At 43.9% G+C, this 13,047-nt stretch overlaps 2 protein-coding genes across 2 annotated transcripts in view; both read left to right on the top strand.

The window, feature by feature from the left end:
- LOC136965540 (uncharacterized) overlaps positions 1-3,261 on the top strand; it is a gene marked incomplete in the record, with an annotated part of 4,503 nt that extends 1,242 nt beyond the window's left edge. Inside the window, 4 exon segments of the mRNA XM_067259718.1 lie at positions 967-1,044; positions 1,240-1,342; positions 2,214-2,326; positions 2,560-3,261. Coding sequence (XP_067115819.1) covers positions 967-1,044; positions 1,240-1,342; positions 2,214-2,326; positions 2,560-2,686 — 421 coding nt within the window.
- Positions 3,262-4,981: 1,720 nt separating this feature from the next.
- LOC136965539 (B-cell receptor CD22-like) lies at positions 4,982-12,302 on the top strand. The gene is made up of 12 exons (XM_067259717.1): positions 4,982-5,036; positions 7,539-7,883; positions 7,986-8,198; positions 8,475-8,801; positions 8,882-9,130; positions 9,217-9,480; positions 9,594-9,857; positions 10,268-10,531; positions 10,848-10,935; positions 11,103-11,160; positions 11,527-11,816; positions 12,046-12,302. Exons 1-12 carry the CDS (start codon positions 4,982-4,984, stop codon positions 12,110-12,112), a joined length of 2,484 nt encoding a protein of 827 aa, XP_067115818.1. The 3' UTR covers positions 12,113-12,302.
- The last annotated feature ends 745 nt before the right edge of the window (positions 12,303-13,047 follow it).

Raw genomic sequence — 13,047 nt, 5'->3', positions numbered from 1 at the left:
CGACCAGGGGAAACGCTGGGTCTGGTTACCACGGTGACAGGATGAGTTTTTAGCTCTGCACCTGTTCAGCAAGGTTGTAGGTCATCTTGCTGACATCCCTCAGTTTCTATATTCTGCACAGGGGGCCTCAAGCTCCGCAACGCAAGGAGACTTGAGCCTTAGTGTCAGTTAGGAAATTGTTTACTTGGAATCCCACGACAGAAGACGGTAGCTTACACTGTGTTGAGACTCTGTTCTGTCAGGCTGTGCCCTAGATGGGTAGGAGACCTTTGGCAACTATATTTGAACTTGTTTACTGTACTGTATTTAAATCACTCTGTACCCAACCCAACATACGTATTCATTCTTACAGTCAGCCTGCCGGGATGGTGTCTGAGCTCTAATGTAACATATTAGTATTTAAATTAATGCTAATACATATTTTTGTCAACCTTTAAATGTAAAATGAATTAAGAATGTATAAAAAATCTCAGTGCTTCCCCGGCTGCCTCAATACCTTCCCTCAATATGAGAACTCCTCGTCACCACGGTGACAGAGTTCCCACGGTGACAGAGTTCTCCTCTCTCCTGCAGTGTCTGGCCCCGCCTCCCCTCCGACTACAGTGGGTAATGTACTACCGCCCATCTCCAACTCAAGTCTCTGTAGGATTCAATCATCACGCCACCGTGCAACTCTTTGCTCCTCGTTCACCCGAGCTAAATTCAGTACCGCCTTTAGCCATCGTGACAGTTTTACACAGATGGGTACAGGTGTTGACACCATGTGTGTGTGTGTGTGTATCACAGGTGACAGTGATGGTATTCTTGTTCTAACCCCCCCTCCCCTCCCCTCCCTCCCTCCCTCCCTCCCCTCCCTCCCTCCCTCCCTCCCTCCCTCCCTCCCTCCCTCCCTCCCTCCCTCCCTCCCTCCCTCCCTCCCTCCCTCCCTCCCTCCCCTCCCTCCCCTCCACTCTCCCCCCCCCCCAGGTCTCCCTGTCCTTCTCTGTGGGTGGGGAACATCACCGTGGATCTGACTGAGACACACATACGGAACCTCTTCAAAACGTACGGGTCCCACTGTGTGTGTGTGTGCTTGTATTTTAAACTGCATTTTTCTGTGCAATTTATATGTTCAATACACACACACACACACGCTCAACTGCCATGTTTGCACACAGTGAGAGTCATACTCACACTTTCAAACACACACATACACTCACACACACACACATTCACACACATCTGTTCTGCTGGTTACAGGTACGGGGATATCGAGAGTATTCGTGTCCTGCATGAGCGCTTCTGTGCTTTCGTCAACTTCCGCAACGCCAATATGGCTGCCAAGGCCTTGGACAAGCTGCAGGTGAGACTGGCGTGTGTGTGTGTCTGCGTGTGTGAGTGGACTGTGTATGTAGTGTGTGAGATTCGTGATTTGCGGCGTGTGTGACTCGTGGTGTGTGTGATTTGTGATTTGTGGTGTGTGTGTGTGATTCACGGTGTGTGTGTGATTCCCGGTGTGTGTGTGTGATTCCCGGTGTGTGTGTGTGTGATTCCCGGTGTGTGTGTGTGTGATTCCCGGTGTGTGTGTGTGATTCCCGGTGTGTGTGTGTGATTCCCGGTGTGTGTGTGTGATTCCCTGTGTGTGTGTGTGATTCCCGGTGTGTGTGTGTGTGATTCCCGGTGTGTGTGTGTGATTCCCGGTGTGTGTGTGTGATTCCCTGTGTGTGTGTGTGATTCCCGGTGTGTGTGTGTGTGATTCCCTGTGTGTGTGTGTGTGTGTGTGATTCCCGGTGTGTGTGTGTGTGATTCCTGGTGTGTGTGTGTGTGATTCCTGGTGTGTGTGTGTGTGATTCACGGTGTGTGTGTGATTCCCGGTGTGTGTGTGTGTGATTCCCGGTGTGTGTGTGTGTGTGTGTGATTCCCGGTGTGTGTGTGTGTGTGTGATTCCCGGTGTGTGTGTGTGATTCCCGGTGTGTGTGTGTGATTCCCGGTGTGTGTGTGTGTGATTCCCGGTGTGTGTGTGTGTGTGTGATTCCCGGTGTGTGTGTGTGTGTGTGTGTGTGATTCCCGGTGTGTGTGTGTGTGTGTGTGTGATTCCCGGTGTGTGTGTGTGTGTGTGATTCCCGGTGTGTGTGTGTGTGATTCACGGTGTGTGTGTGATTCCCGGGGTGTGTGTGTGTGATTCCCGGTGTGTGTGTGTGTGTGTGTGATTCCCGGTGTGTGTGTGTGTCCAGGGTGTGGAGCTGGAGAACACCAGGCTGGTGATCAGGTACCCAGACCGCTGGATACCGAGGACTAACCCAGGCATCATCACCACGGCAACACACACCCCCCCTCTCTCCACAGGGTGAGTCTGTGTGTGTGTCAACACACTGCCTGTGTCTGTGTGTCCTCAGTCTCAGATATTAACATATGTGTGTGTGTATGTGTGTGTTGTGTTTATGTGTGTGTGCGTGTGTATGCGTGTGAATGTGTGTTGTGTGTGTATGTGTGTGTGTATGTGTGTGTTGTGTTTATGTGTGTGTGCGTGTGTATGCGTGTGAATGTGTGTTGTGTGTATGTGTGTGTGTCTCCCCTCAGACCCAGACGTCTGGCGCCGGTGAACGGAGACCAGTGCTTCTTCTGGAGGACTACCGGCTGTATCCATGGCGACAAGTGTCGCTACAAGCACATCCCAGACCAACGAGGAAGAGACAAGAAACCATGACAACCCCAGAACATCATCTACGGAAACTGTAGGAGACGAGGAGGAGGAGTGAATGTGTGTGTGTGTGTGTTTGCGTGTGTGTGCGTGTGAGAGAGAAAGTTACAGGAATCTCTTGTTAATTGATGGTGATACTGAATTGAACCACATGATGAAGATCTGAACCAAACTGAAGCTAAAGTTAGCAGAATTAAACTGAATTTAATTGGAAGCCGGACAGATCTCTTAATCTTAATAATAAAACACTGTGGTCTTTTTGTAAATGGCTCCCTAAATTATATGTAATATTTGTAGTAATAGTAATTTATCACAATATCCCAACATTATATTTTTGAAAAAAAGTATTCAACATAACACATGAACATTAAACACAGAATAAATTAATATAAAAAGTACTATGAAATAACTGTGCATGCAATGTTGATGATGCTGGTGACATCATGACTGGAGTGTTCAGCTCACGCAGGGTGGCGAGGCGAGGCTGCAGTACCTCAGCCAGCCACTAGAGACAACAGCACTCTCTGTTAAAGACCTGATGAAGCCTAGAAACATGTATTTAATAAAACACGGTTTTTACATTTGTTTTCACGGTTTTCCTTCTATGTTATGTATTTGTGTCAATCAAATTGTTTATACGATTATGTCATATACACACACAGATGTTCACGTAGACCATATTCTAGTTCTACAATAAAAACAGATGTTTTTTATTATACTAGTTTTCCATTTAGAGTCAGGTGGCTGAGCGGTTAGGGAATCAGGCTAGTAATCTGAAGGTTGCCAGTTCGATTCCCGGCCGTGCGAAATGATGTTGTGTCCTTGGGCAAGGCACTTCACCCTACTTGCCTCGGGGGGAATGTCCCTGTACTTACTGTAAGTCGCTCTGGATAAGAGCGTCTGCTAAATGACTACATGTAAATTGAAATGTTGCCTCAACCTCAAAACATTTCCACAGAGCGAGGTTCATCCTCTTCCTCCTCTTCCTCCTCTTTGTCTTTCCGTGGTCGGAGTTTCCACGCTGAGACAATTTCCTCTGTGATCTCACTTCCTGTTCTTCCGGCCTCCTCCTCTTCTGCTTCCAGCCGAGAGGTTTGAGTTTCACCCGAGCAGCAGCCACACACCAGGTGGGCTGCATCTCAAGAGTCTCTCTCCGGTTCCTTGCATCTCTAGAGTGTCCTAGAGGGGGGAAGACTTTGATGTCTATCCGCCAATAGGATCTCACTGATCTCTGTCTCTCTTTCTCTCTCTTTCTCTTTCTCTCTCTCTCTCTCTCTCTCTCTTTCTCTGTGACTGTGTGTGGATGTGGGTGTGTCTGTGTGTGTGACTATGTGCGCATCAATGTGTGACTGTGTGTGTGTGTCTGTCTGTGTGTGCATCAATGTGTGACTGTGTGTGTGTGTGTGTGTGTGTGTGTGCATCAATGTGTGACTGTGTGTGGGTGTGGGTGTCACCAAGGGGAATTTCAACACTAAGCCATCTGACAAGCGATCCACACCTGGTCAGGGTGTTTCTACCCAGCATGCTGTGCGTCTGGCTGGAATCTAACAGAGATCGATCTGATCGATTAGATCGAACTTTCAACCCTTGATGGATGAGGAATGAAATGAGAGATGCCGATGTCGATTTTCAAATGTTCTTGTTCATTTGAGAGCATTATGTAAATGTCCTAAAGAGGAAGGAAGCCATGCTCATGCTTGAGCAACTCACTTTCTGGATGCTCAGAGCCAACGTTCCCCACAGACCCTCACATTGCCTGATCGACGCCTCGAGCTGCCAGGAAACAGCGACAGCCTCGTTCATCCGAGCGGTAAGACAGCCTCGAGCGGTAAGTGACAGCGGCGTCACAGTGTCTTGAAAGTATATGTTTTAGATCATTATATTTTTTGTTGTCGTTTACGTTGTCATGTTTGTGTTCTTTTTCGTTTCCATGTGTTGGTTCTAGTACAAAGTGAGACACTTTGTCATCTATAAGGATGGTGAAGAAGTTTTGTTTCATGTTTTAAGTTGCTCATGTAAAATGAGTTGTGTTCAATACTTTTATAATATATATAATTTAATACTTATAATATTTTACTGAGATTTCGTATGCTGTGTTGTGTGAACAAAAAGCATAATGCTGAAAGTTTAACATCCAAAAACGTTTGTGGGGTAAATCCCGCCCACTTTTCATCTGATTGGCTGAAATCTTAGCAAGAGGCTATATTCTGTATTAGAGGAACACCAGGACAAGTATTCAGTTATTAGTGTGTTTTGTTGACCTCTGTTGTGTCTGTCAGACCGCAGGGTTGTGATGCAGCTATGGAGTTGAGAACTACAGGAAGTGTGTTTGTGGTCTTCCTCTGCTCTGTGGCAGGTATCTATGACCTCCTTTACGGTTCTTTAACTTTGACCTTTAACTTTAGTCCTTATTAGAATTACAATACAATTTAAATTCAGGTAGCTATTTAATCTCACCTATCTTTTGACACCATTCCTGATCCTGACACTATTGAACTGACTTACTGGCATATTGTCAGCATGTGTGATGAGACAGTGCTAGCCTACTGAGCTAAAGCCCTTACTTCACCTGAGGGAGCTAACCTAATGCTCTGAACCACCTCTGCTAGCGCTGCATGTGAGCCAGTAGGTTTGTGCTTCCTCTAATGTGCTGGTGATGTGTGACTGTGTTGCAGTGGTGCTGGGTCAGGACTGGGGAGTGACTTACACCCTCCAGACAGTTTCTGTAAAAGGAGAGGATTAAAAAAATATAAATTTTGGGATGTTAAATATTTCTTTGTCTCTATTTTATTCTTCATCGTCTTTCACATCTATCTCTCTCATTCCCTCTTTTTTCAAAAGTCACCCCAGATTAACTGATTTGTATATTTTTCATTCAATCTTACATTTAGTCATTTAGCAGACGCTCTTATCCAGAGCGATCTTTCATAAATGTGTCGGCATACAATTGATAAAAAAAGTGTTCCGTCAACAATGAATTTATTCACATTCGCTCTATTAACACAAGCACACAGGAAATTAACACCTATAATCTAGTAATTATGTGATCGTAATGCAACTTTCTCTGGGCTGCTGTCTGTACTTTGTAGCTGGCGATCCTCTGAGATTGGTCAACGGTTACCCTAACAACCGTGCCTGCTCCGGGAGAGTGGAGATCTACCACCAGGGCCAGTGGGGGACAGTGTGTCATGACATCTGGGACCTGAAGGATGCCCAGGTGGTGTGCAGACAGCTGGGCTGTGGCAGCGCCCTGTCTGCTACATCACGTGCCAGCTTCGGCCAGGGCAGCGGGCCCATCTGGCTGGACGATGTCAGGTGTTCGGGGTCAGAGTCCTCCCTGACAGAGTGCAGCCATCTGGGCTTCAGCTCACACAACTGTAACCACGGTGAAGATGCCGGGGTCGTCTGTGAGGGTGAGTGTTAAATCATCCATGTTTCAATTGCAGGGCTGTGAAATGATTGACACACAAAATACATACTTTGACATGTAAGCAGGAGAAATCATATTTGTGTACCGTATGTCTAGACCAGGGGTGGGCAATTAATTTTCCTGAAGGGCCACATGAGAAATTGGGACCGTTGTGGCGGGCCGAACCAATAGGCTGAACTTAATTATGCTCAACATAAATTGTATTACTTTATAAAAAAACTGTAAATTATATGGTTTTGAGCTGCTACTGGTAATACATGTTACAATAAGGCTATGAAAAGATGTCAAAAGTGTCATTTTTTTTTTTTAACATAGGCCTACCTTTAAACCTTCACAAAAATACATAAGATGTATGTTAAAAACCAGCAATTGATTAACTTTATACAAAAGCAAGAAGTGCTATTGATGTTTTCCAGTTCAGTTCAGTTTTTCTTACTCAATGAGAATAATCCAGTCTGTCTTGCATTGAAGTCTGGTTGAATGTCTGAGGTAGATATGCGAAGGACAGCTGACAGGTGATCATAAGGGTCTGCAGCTTAACTAGCAAACCATCAGCAGCCCGTGCCCACTCTGCATCAGTCAAGTTCTTGTATTTGTCCGTGTGTTTAGTCCCATAGTGCCGATTCAAATTGTAATCCTTCAACACAGCGACCTGTTCTCCACAAACTAAGCACACAGCTTTGCCTTTGACTTCAGTAAACAGATATTTAGAAGTCCATGTCTTGTTAAAAACTCTACATTCTGTATCAACCTTTCGTTGTTTACCATGAGCGGACATTTTCGAGGGCTAACCAACAGCTAACTCAGTGTCTCCTGTCGGTGAGGCTGCGTAAGCACACATACGTATATCGCCTGATCACTGTAGTCTTTCAGGACTACAGATTTCCTACCGCTCAACACACTTGGTTTCACCAAATAGGTTAATCTATCAACTATTGTCATCAGTTGATACGTATTGTTGAAAAACACAATCTGATACTAAGACAAAGTAATTTAACTTTAATTAATATTTGTATTCATGAAAATTATGTCATTTTTATTTGAGAAATATTGTATATTTTGCCACATCATAATTGCTGAGGTAGGGTGTATTGTGGTGGTGGACTGAGACTTGTGCTCCGTACTGTCTATGTTGTTACACCTCTCTTCTGTGGTCTCCTTTCCTCTAAACTCAGCTACTTCATCAAGGTGTGAACACTCCCATTCACACTTCTGACACTAGCAACACTAGCAGTCATGTGATCAACCGGCAGGGTTAAAACCCATCATGTCAGTATTTGATGAGACAGTGTTAGTACACTGAGCTAAAGCCCTTACTTCACCTGAGGGAGCTAACCTAATGCTCTGAACCACCTCTGCTAGCGCTGCATGTGAGCCAGTAGGTTTGTGCTTCCTCTAATGTGCTGGTGATGTGTGACTGTGTTGCAGTGGTGCTGGGTCAGGACTGGGGAGTGACTTACACCCTCCAGAGTGTCTGTGCCTTGAGAGGCTCATCAGTGGACCTGTCCTGCTCCTATACTTACCCCAGTGGTCACACAGTCACTAAAACAGAGTGGTATAAATGGAAGTATGGTCAAGGATACACCGATGACATCCAGGACCAACCAGAGTATGCAGGTCGTGTTCAGTACCTAGGGGATAAGGACAGAGACTGCACCCTGACGATCACAGACCTGAGAGAGACTGACTCAGCATTCTACTACTTCAGATTTAAAACAACATCCTCTTCACAATGGATGAAGAGCTCACAAGGAATCTCTCTCTCAGTCACAGGTACCACAGTCTTGTAGGAACAGTGTATCATTTCAGGGTTCCTAGCTTGAGTAGAGTGAACCAGAGTAAACTGACAGCTGATCTCCTCACTTCCTTACCTAGCTCTGCAGGTGACGGTAACACGATACTCTAAGACCCTGACCTGTAGCTCCATCTGTACTCTGACTGGCTCCGTCAACTACATCTGGTACAAGAACAACCAAGACCTGAAAGGAGAAACCAGGAACAAGTACAGTAAATATGTCTATGAGGGTGATGTCAACAGCTACTCCTGTGCAGTAGAAGGCCATGAGGACCTCCACTCTCCTGCAGTGTGTGAGTCTGGATTACATCTCAATCTTTTGTAGCTCAGGAAGAGTTCTTTTAATCAGTTAATTTATCATTTAATCATGTTTGACTCACTTCAAGGGTGAAGTAAGTGTTTTGTTAATATCACCCAGGATACTAGACATGGTGCACTCATGTCAGAAAATGTTGATCAGTTTTGCAGGGGGTTGTCGGTCTTGGCTCACAGTATAATGTACATGCTGAAAGATACAATTACAATATGTTTAATTGTACAGTTCTTGTTTTTATTGTAACATCTTTCAGGTGTTTCTGGTCAGAACTGCTGGAGTGTGAATTACCCCACCAGGAGGGTGTGTGTCTTGAGAGGCTCATCAGTGGACATCTCCAGCACCTACACACACCCCAGTTATAAGACCACCAATACATTCTGGTTTAAATGGGAAATATTCAGTGACCTGAAAGATTATAATGAGTACACAGGTCGTGTCAAATACCTTGAACGTAAGGTGAACCACCACATCCTGAGAATCACAGACCTGAGAGAGTCTGACTCAGCTGAGTACAAGTTCAGAATGGAAACAGATGGTGGGGGGTATGCTGGCTATCCTGGAGTGCAGCTGACTGTCACAGGTAATTCTACACAAACACATCAGATTAGCACCACAAACAGCAGCTTCCAGCAGATCATGTATCTGTCTTGTTATCATCAGACATCAAGGTGGAGATTGAACAGAGATCTGTAACCGAGGGAGATAAAGTCTTACTGACATGCAAGACCAAGTGTTCGGTGAGTCTCAACACCTCCTGGTTCAGGAACGGACAACTTGTGACCAACAGAAATACCCAACAGAAGCTCCTGTACCTGGACTCAGTCAGCAGTGAGGATGCAGGCAGATACTCCTGTGCTGTGACAGAACACCAGCATCTCCGCTCTCCTGAAGAGACTCTCAATGTTACATGTAAGACTCAGACTCCCACAGTTTATAAATGACCTCAGTCAACCCTGTCTTCTAACTTCAAGCTGTTCTTCTCTTTATTGCCCCAGATAAGCCAAGGAATATATCAGTGTCAGTCAGTCCCTCTGGTGAAGTAGTGGAGGGCAGTTCAGTGACTCTGACCTGCAGCAGTGATGCTAACCCACCAGTGCAGACATACACCTGGTACAAGGAGAACATCACCTCATCTAAATCATCTGGACAGAACTACACCATCACTAACATCAGCTCTGAGGACAGTGGACAGTATTGGTGTAGGGCTCAGAATGATGTTGGTGACAATAGTTCACATGGAGTTCTGATCAATGTTTTATGTAAGTATGACACACAATCAGTTCTACGTTTGGACAAATCCATCAACATAATCTATGTTTTATTTGTTATTCTCAGATTTGACATATCTCTATGTCTACATGTCCTATTTCAGACAAGCCAAGGAATGTATATGTGTCAGTCAGTCCCTCTGGTGAAGTAGTGGAGGGCAGTTCAGTGACTCTGACCTGCAGCAGTGATGCTAACCCACCAGTGCAGACATACACCTGGTACAAGGAGAACATCACCTCATCTAAATCATCTGGACAGAGCTACACCATCACTAACATCAGCTCTGAGGACAGTGGAGGATACTACTGTCAGGCTGAAAACCAACAAGGAAGAACCAACTCTTCTTCTGTGGTCCTGAACGTTCACTGTAAGTCTCACTAAATCCATCTCTATAATAGCTTTTATAAAGTATGTAGAATACATATACATGTTTACAGGCGCTACAAAGCATATTTCATATAGTTAATGTAACGCCAGGAGTGTTAATATAGGTCCATCCTACGAGAGTGTACCTATTTAAACACTAACAAGTTAAATGAACGTTTCTGGTGTTAAAGTACCACTTTAAAATTGCAGTGATAGGTGTGAAAAGTGTGATGCCTTGTTTTCACAAGCAAATGTGTTCATGTACGCAGATTCCTTGAACCTCAACAGTCTATTTGAAGTATGACCCCTGTCAGTTGGAAATATGATCCTGGTGAAGTTCAGGGAAGGAAAATCAATTGCTACACTTTCTATGAAATAAGAGTCAATCCACTCTGCTTTTTTATCCACTAGATGCTCCAAGAAAGCCCTCATTGTCAGTCAGTCCCTCTGGTGAAGTAGTGGAGGGCAGTTCAGTGACTCTGACCTGCAGCAGTGATGCTAACCCACCAGTGCAGACATACACCTGGTACCAGGAGAACATCACCTCATCTAAATCATCTGGACAGAGCTACACCATCACTAACATCAGATCTGAGGACAGTGGAGGATACTACTGTCAGGCTGGGAATATAGTAAGAGCTACAAACTCCTCTGTTGTAATGATTACTCTGAAAGGTAAGATACCATTTCATATTTGCACTCGCTTTGATAAAGCTACCAGTAGTTCAGGCATTATAACAAAATGGTTTACTTGTGCAACCATGTGAAGAATTTATAGTATGACATCCTGGATGGAAAGGTTTAAGCCACCTATCACTTTTTACAATACAGATTCCATCCTATTTGTGCAGATATGTATGTTGTAGTATTCACATACATAAGGAAGCTAACAGCTCAACTGTATGTTTTCACATTGATATCCTAAATCATTTTATTGTTTCAAAGCTAAAGAAAATGATAAAAACAGGGAAGCTGCTGTTGTGTTGTTCAGGGATCTCAACAGCTCAGGCTGCAGCAGCAGGAACCACAGTCTCTGTTCTCCTGGCCGTCATCCTCCTCTCTGCCTGCCTCCTCTGCAGGTGAGGAAGGGACTGGAAAATATTGTTAGAAATTCAAATGTATAAAAAAATATATGTATCGGTGATCAATTCCTTACAGAGCTGAGTTAGTGTGAATCCTGAGTGACCATCTGTAAAAGTAATAAAGTAAATATTAATGATTAATAGATTCATTAATTCATTAACAGGAAGAAGAAGACTTTAAAACCATCCTCTGCTTCCAGACAACCAGCATATAACAAACAGGTGTGTGTGTTTGTGTGTGTGTGTGTTTGTGGTCTGGTTTGCATCCCCACAAGGATGATAAACTAAGAAAAATATATTTTCTTGGGCCTCGTAACTCATATTTCCAGGGATTTTTTGGTGGGTTAGGATTACGGTTAGAATTACGGTTAGGATCACATTAAGGGTTAAGGTTATTAGGGTTATGATTAAGGGTTACAGTTTAAGGATGACACCATTTTGAATGTGTAAATTGTCGGTCCTCACTAGGATAGTAAAACACCTGTGTGCATGCATGTGTGTGTGCATGCATGCACGTGTGTGTGCATGCATGCATCTGTGTGTTTGTATTATCTGGTTGTATTATCCATTTGTGTCTCTCTCCTCCAGGGGGACTCTGGTCCTGTGTATGACAACGTCTCAGCCATCGCCCTGAACCCTGTCCCTGCTGTCCAGACACACACACACACAGACACACACACAGACACGCACACACACACACACACAGACACACACACAGGCCAGCAGGATGACGTCCTCTACGCCAGCGTCGACTTCTCTCGCTCCAAGACCCAGGACGTCCCCCTCTACTCCACCATCCAATCAGTGCAGCCCCAGAACCAGGAAGAGGATGTGCAGTACGCTGCTGTGCAGTTCAACCGGTCCAATCCTGCCCCCCGGTGAGCATATCATGTCATTACATCAGATGGAACAGGATTGCGTACACATTATGTCTAGTATACAGTACTGCATGTGTTGTATGATGTACTGTGTACACATCATGTCTAGTATACAGTACTGCATGTGTTGTATGATGTACTGTGTACACATCATGTCTAGTATACAGTACTGCATGTGTTGTATGATGTGTTTAAGGTTATGGTGTCATTCTGTCTCTCTGACCTTCAGAGTCGCTGTTCAGACCACCGAGGATCCCTCTGTACTCTACTGCACCGTCACCAGAGCCAGGACCTGAACATACACACACTCTGACACACACACACACACACACACCCTTACACACACTTACACATACACACACAGACACACACCTACACACACTGTTAACACATGTACATATGCATACACACTGTTAACGCATGGACAAACCAAAACTTTTTATTCCAAAACAACAACAAAAAATCTACCTTTCAAAACTTTTTTTCTCAAACTTTTTTTCAACTTTTCAAATCTTTTTTTCAAAAGTATTTTTTTTACCTTTCAAAATTGTCGAAAAAAAGACACTGTAGACACACAGCTGGCGAATGCGCTGTGTGTCTACAGTGTCTTTTTTTATTACGTAATGTATTCATATGATGTGAGGTCCAACAGGTAGTAGTTAATGCCTACTTTGTAGAGACCAAACTTCTTTACTTTAACTTGATTGAAAAAGTGTAGTCAGTACTTCCACTTCTACCTTTTAAGCATGATCATCTGTACTTGTACTTGAGTGAAGGATGTGTGTTCTTTTGCCATTTCTGCAATCCAGTGACTTGGTCGGGTTAAACTGTTGTATAATATTGCATGATCTCCTATTCTGGTTGACGTGGATGTTGTGTTTTATTCATGTCCTTTATTTTGATTTGATCTTAATGTTTCATCTTTCTTTAATTGTTTAGGCACCCTGACTGCATGGGAGTACAAGACATATAACTTATTTTTTTAATAAATATTTTTGTATTGCTTCGTTAATGTTGAGTGTTAAGCCACATTAATACCACTGTTGTATTTCTATTGTATAAGGGTAGACGCCTCAACGTTCAAATAATACAGTAAGATTGATTAATTGATTTAATGATTTATCGCTTGTGTGATTAAGTGTTGCACTCGGCACAATATGTTTTTGTAAACAGTAAAAGATGTCAGTTAAAATCCTTTTCATGATCATTTTGTATTTATTTAGCGTCATCA

Source organism: Osmerus mordax, chromosome 21, assembly GCF_038355195.1.
Source record: "Osmerus mordax isolate fOsmMor3 chromosome 21, fOsmMor3.pri, whole genome shotgun sequence".
Lineage (NCBI taxonomy): Eukaryota > Metazoa > Chordata > Actinopteri > Osmeriformes > Osmeridae > Osmerus > Osmerus mordax.
Note: the sequence above shows the minus strand (reverse complement) of the source record. Positions and strands in the feature narration are given on the sequence as shown.

Coding starts and splice junctions, on each gene's coding strand:
- LOC136965539 (XM_067259717.1), top strand. CDS start 4,982: ATGGAGTTGAGAACTACAGGAAGTGTGTTTGTGGTCTTCCTCTGCTCT. Junction 8,199..8,474: donor CCTCCACTCTCCTGCAGTGT/GTGAGTCTGGAT, acceptor AACATCTTTCAG/GTGTTTCTGGTCAGAACTGC. Junction 8,802..8,881: donor AGTGCAGCTGACTGTCACAG/GTAATTCTACAC, acceptor TGTTATCATCAG/ACATCAAGGTGGAGATTGAA.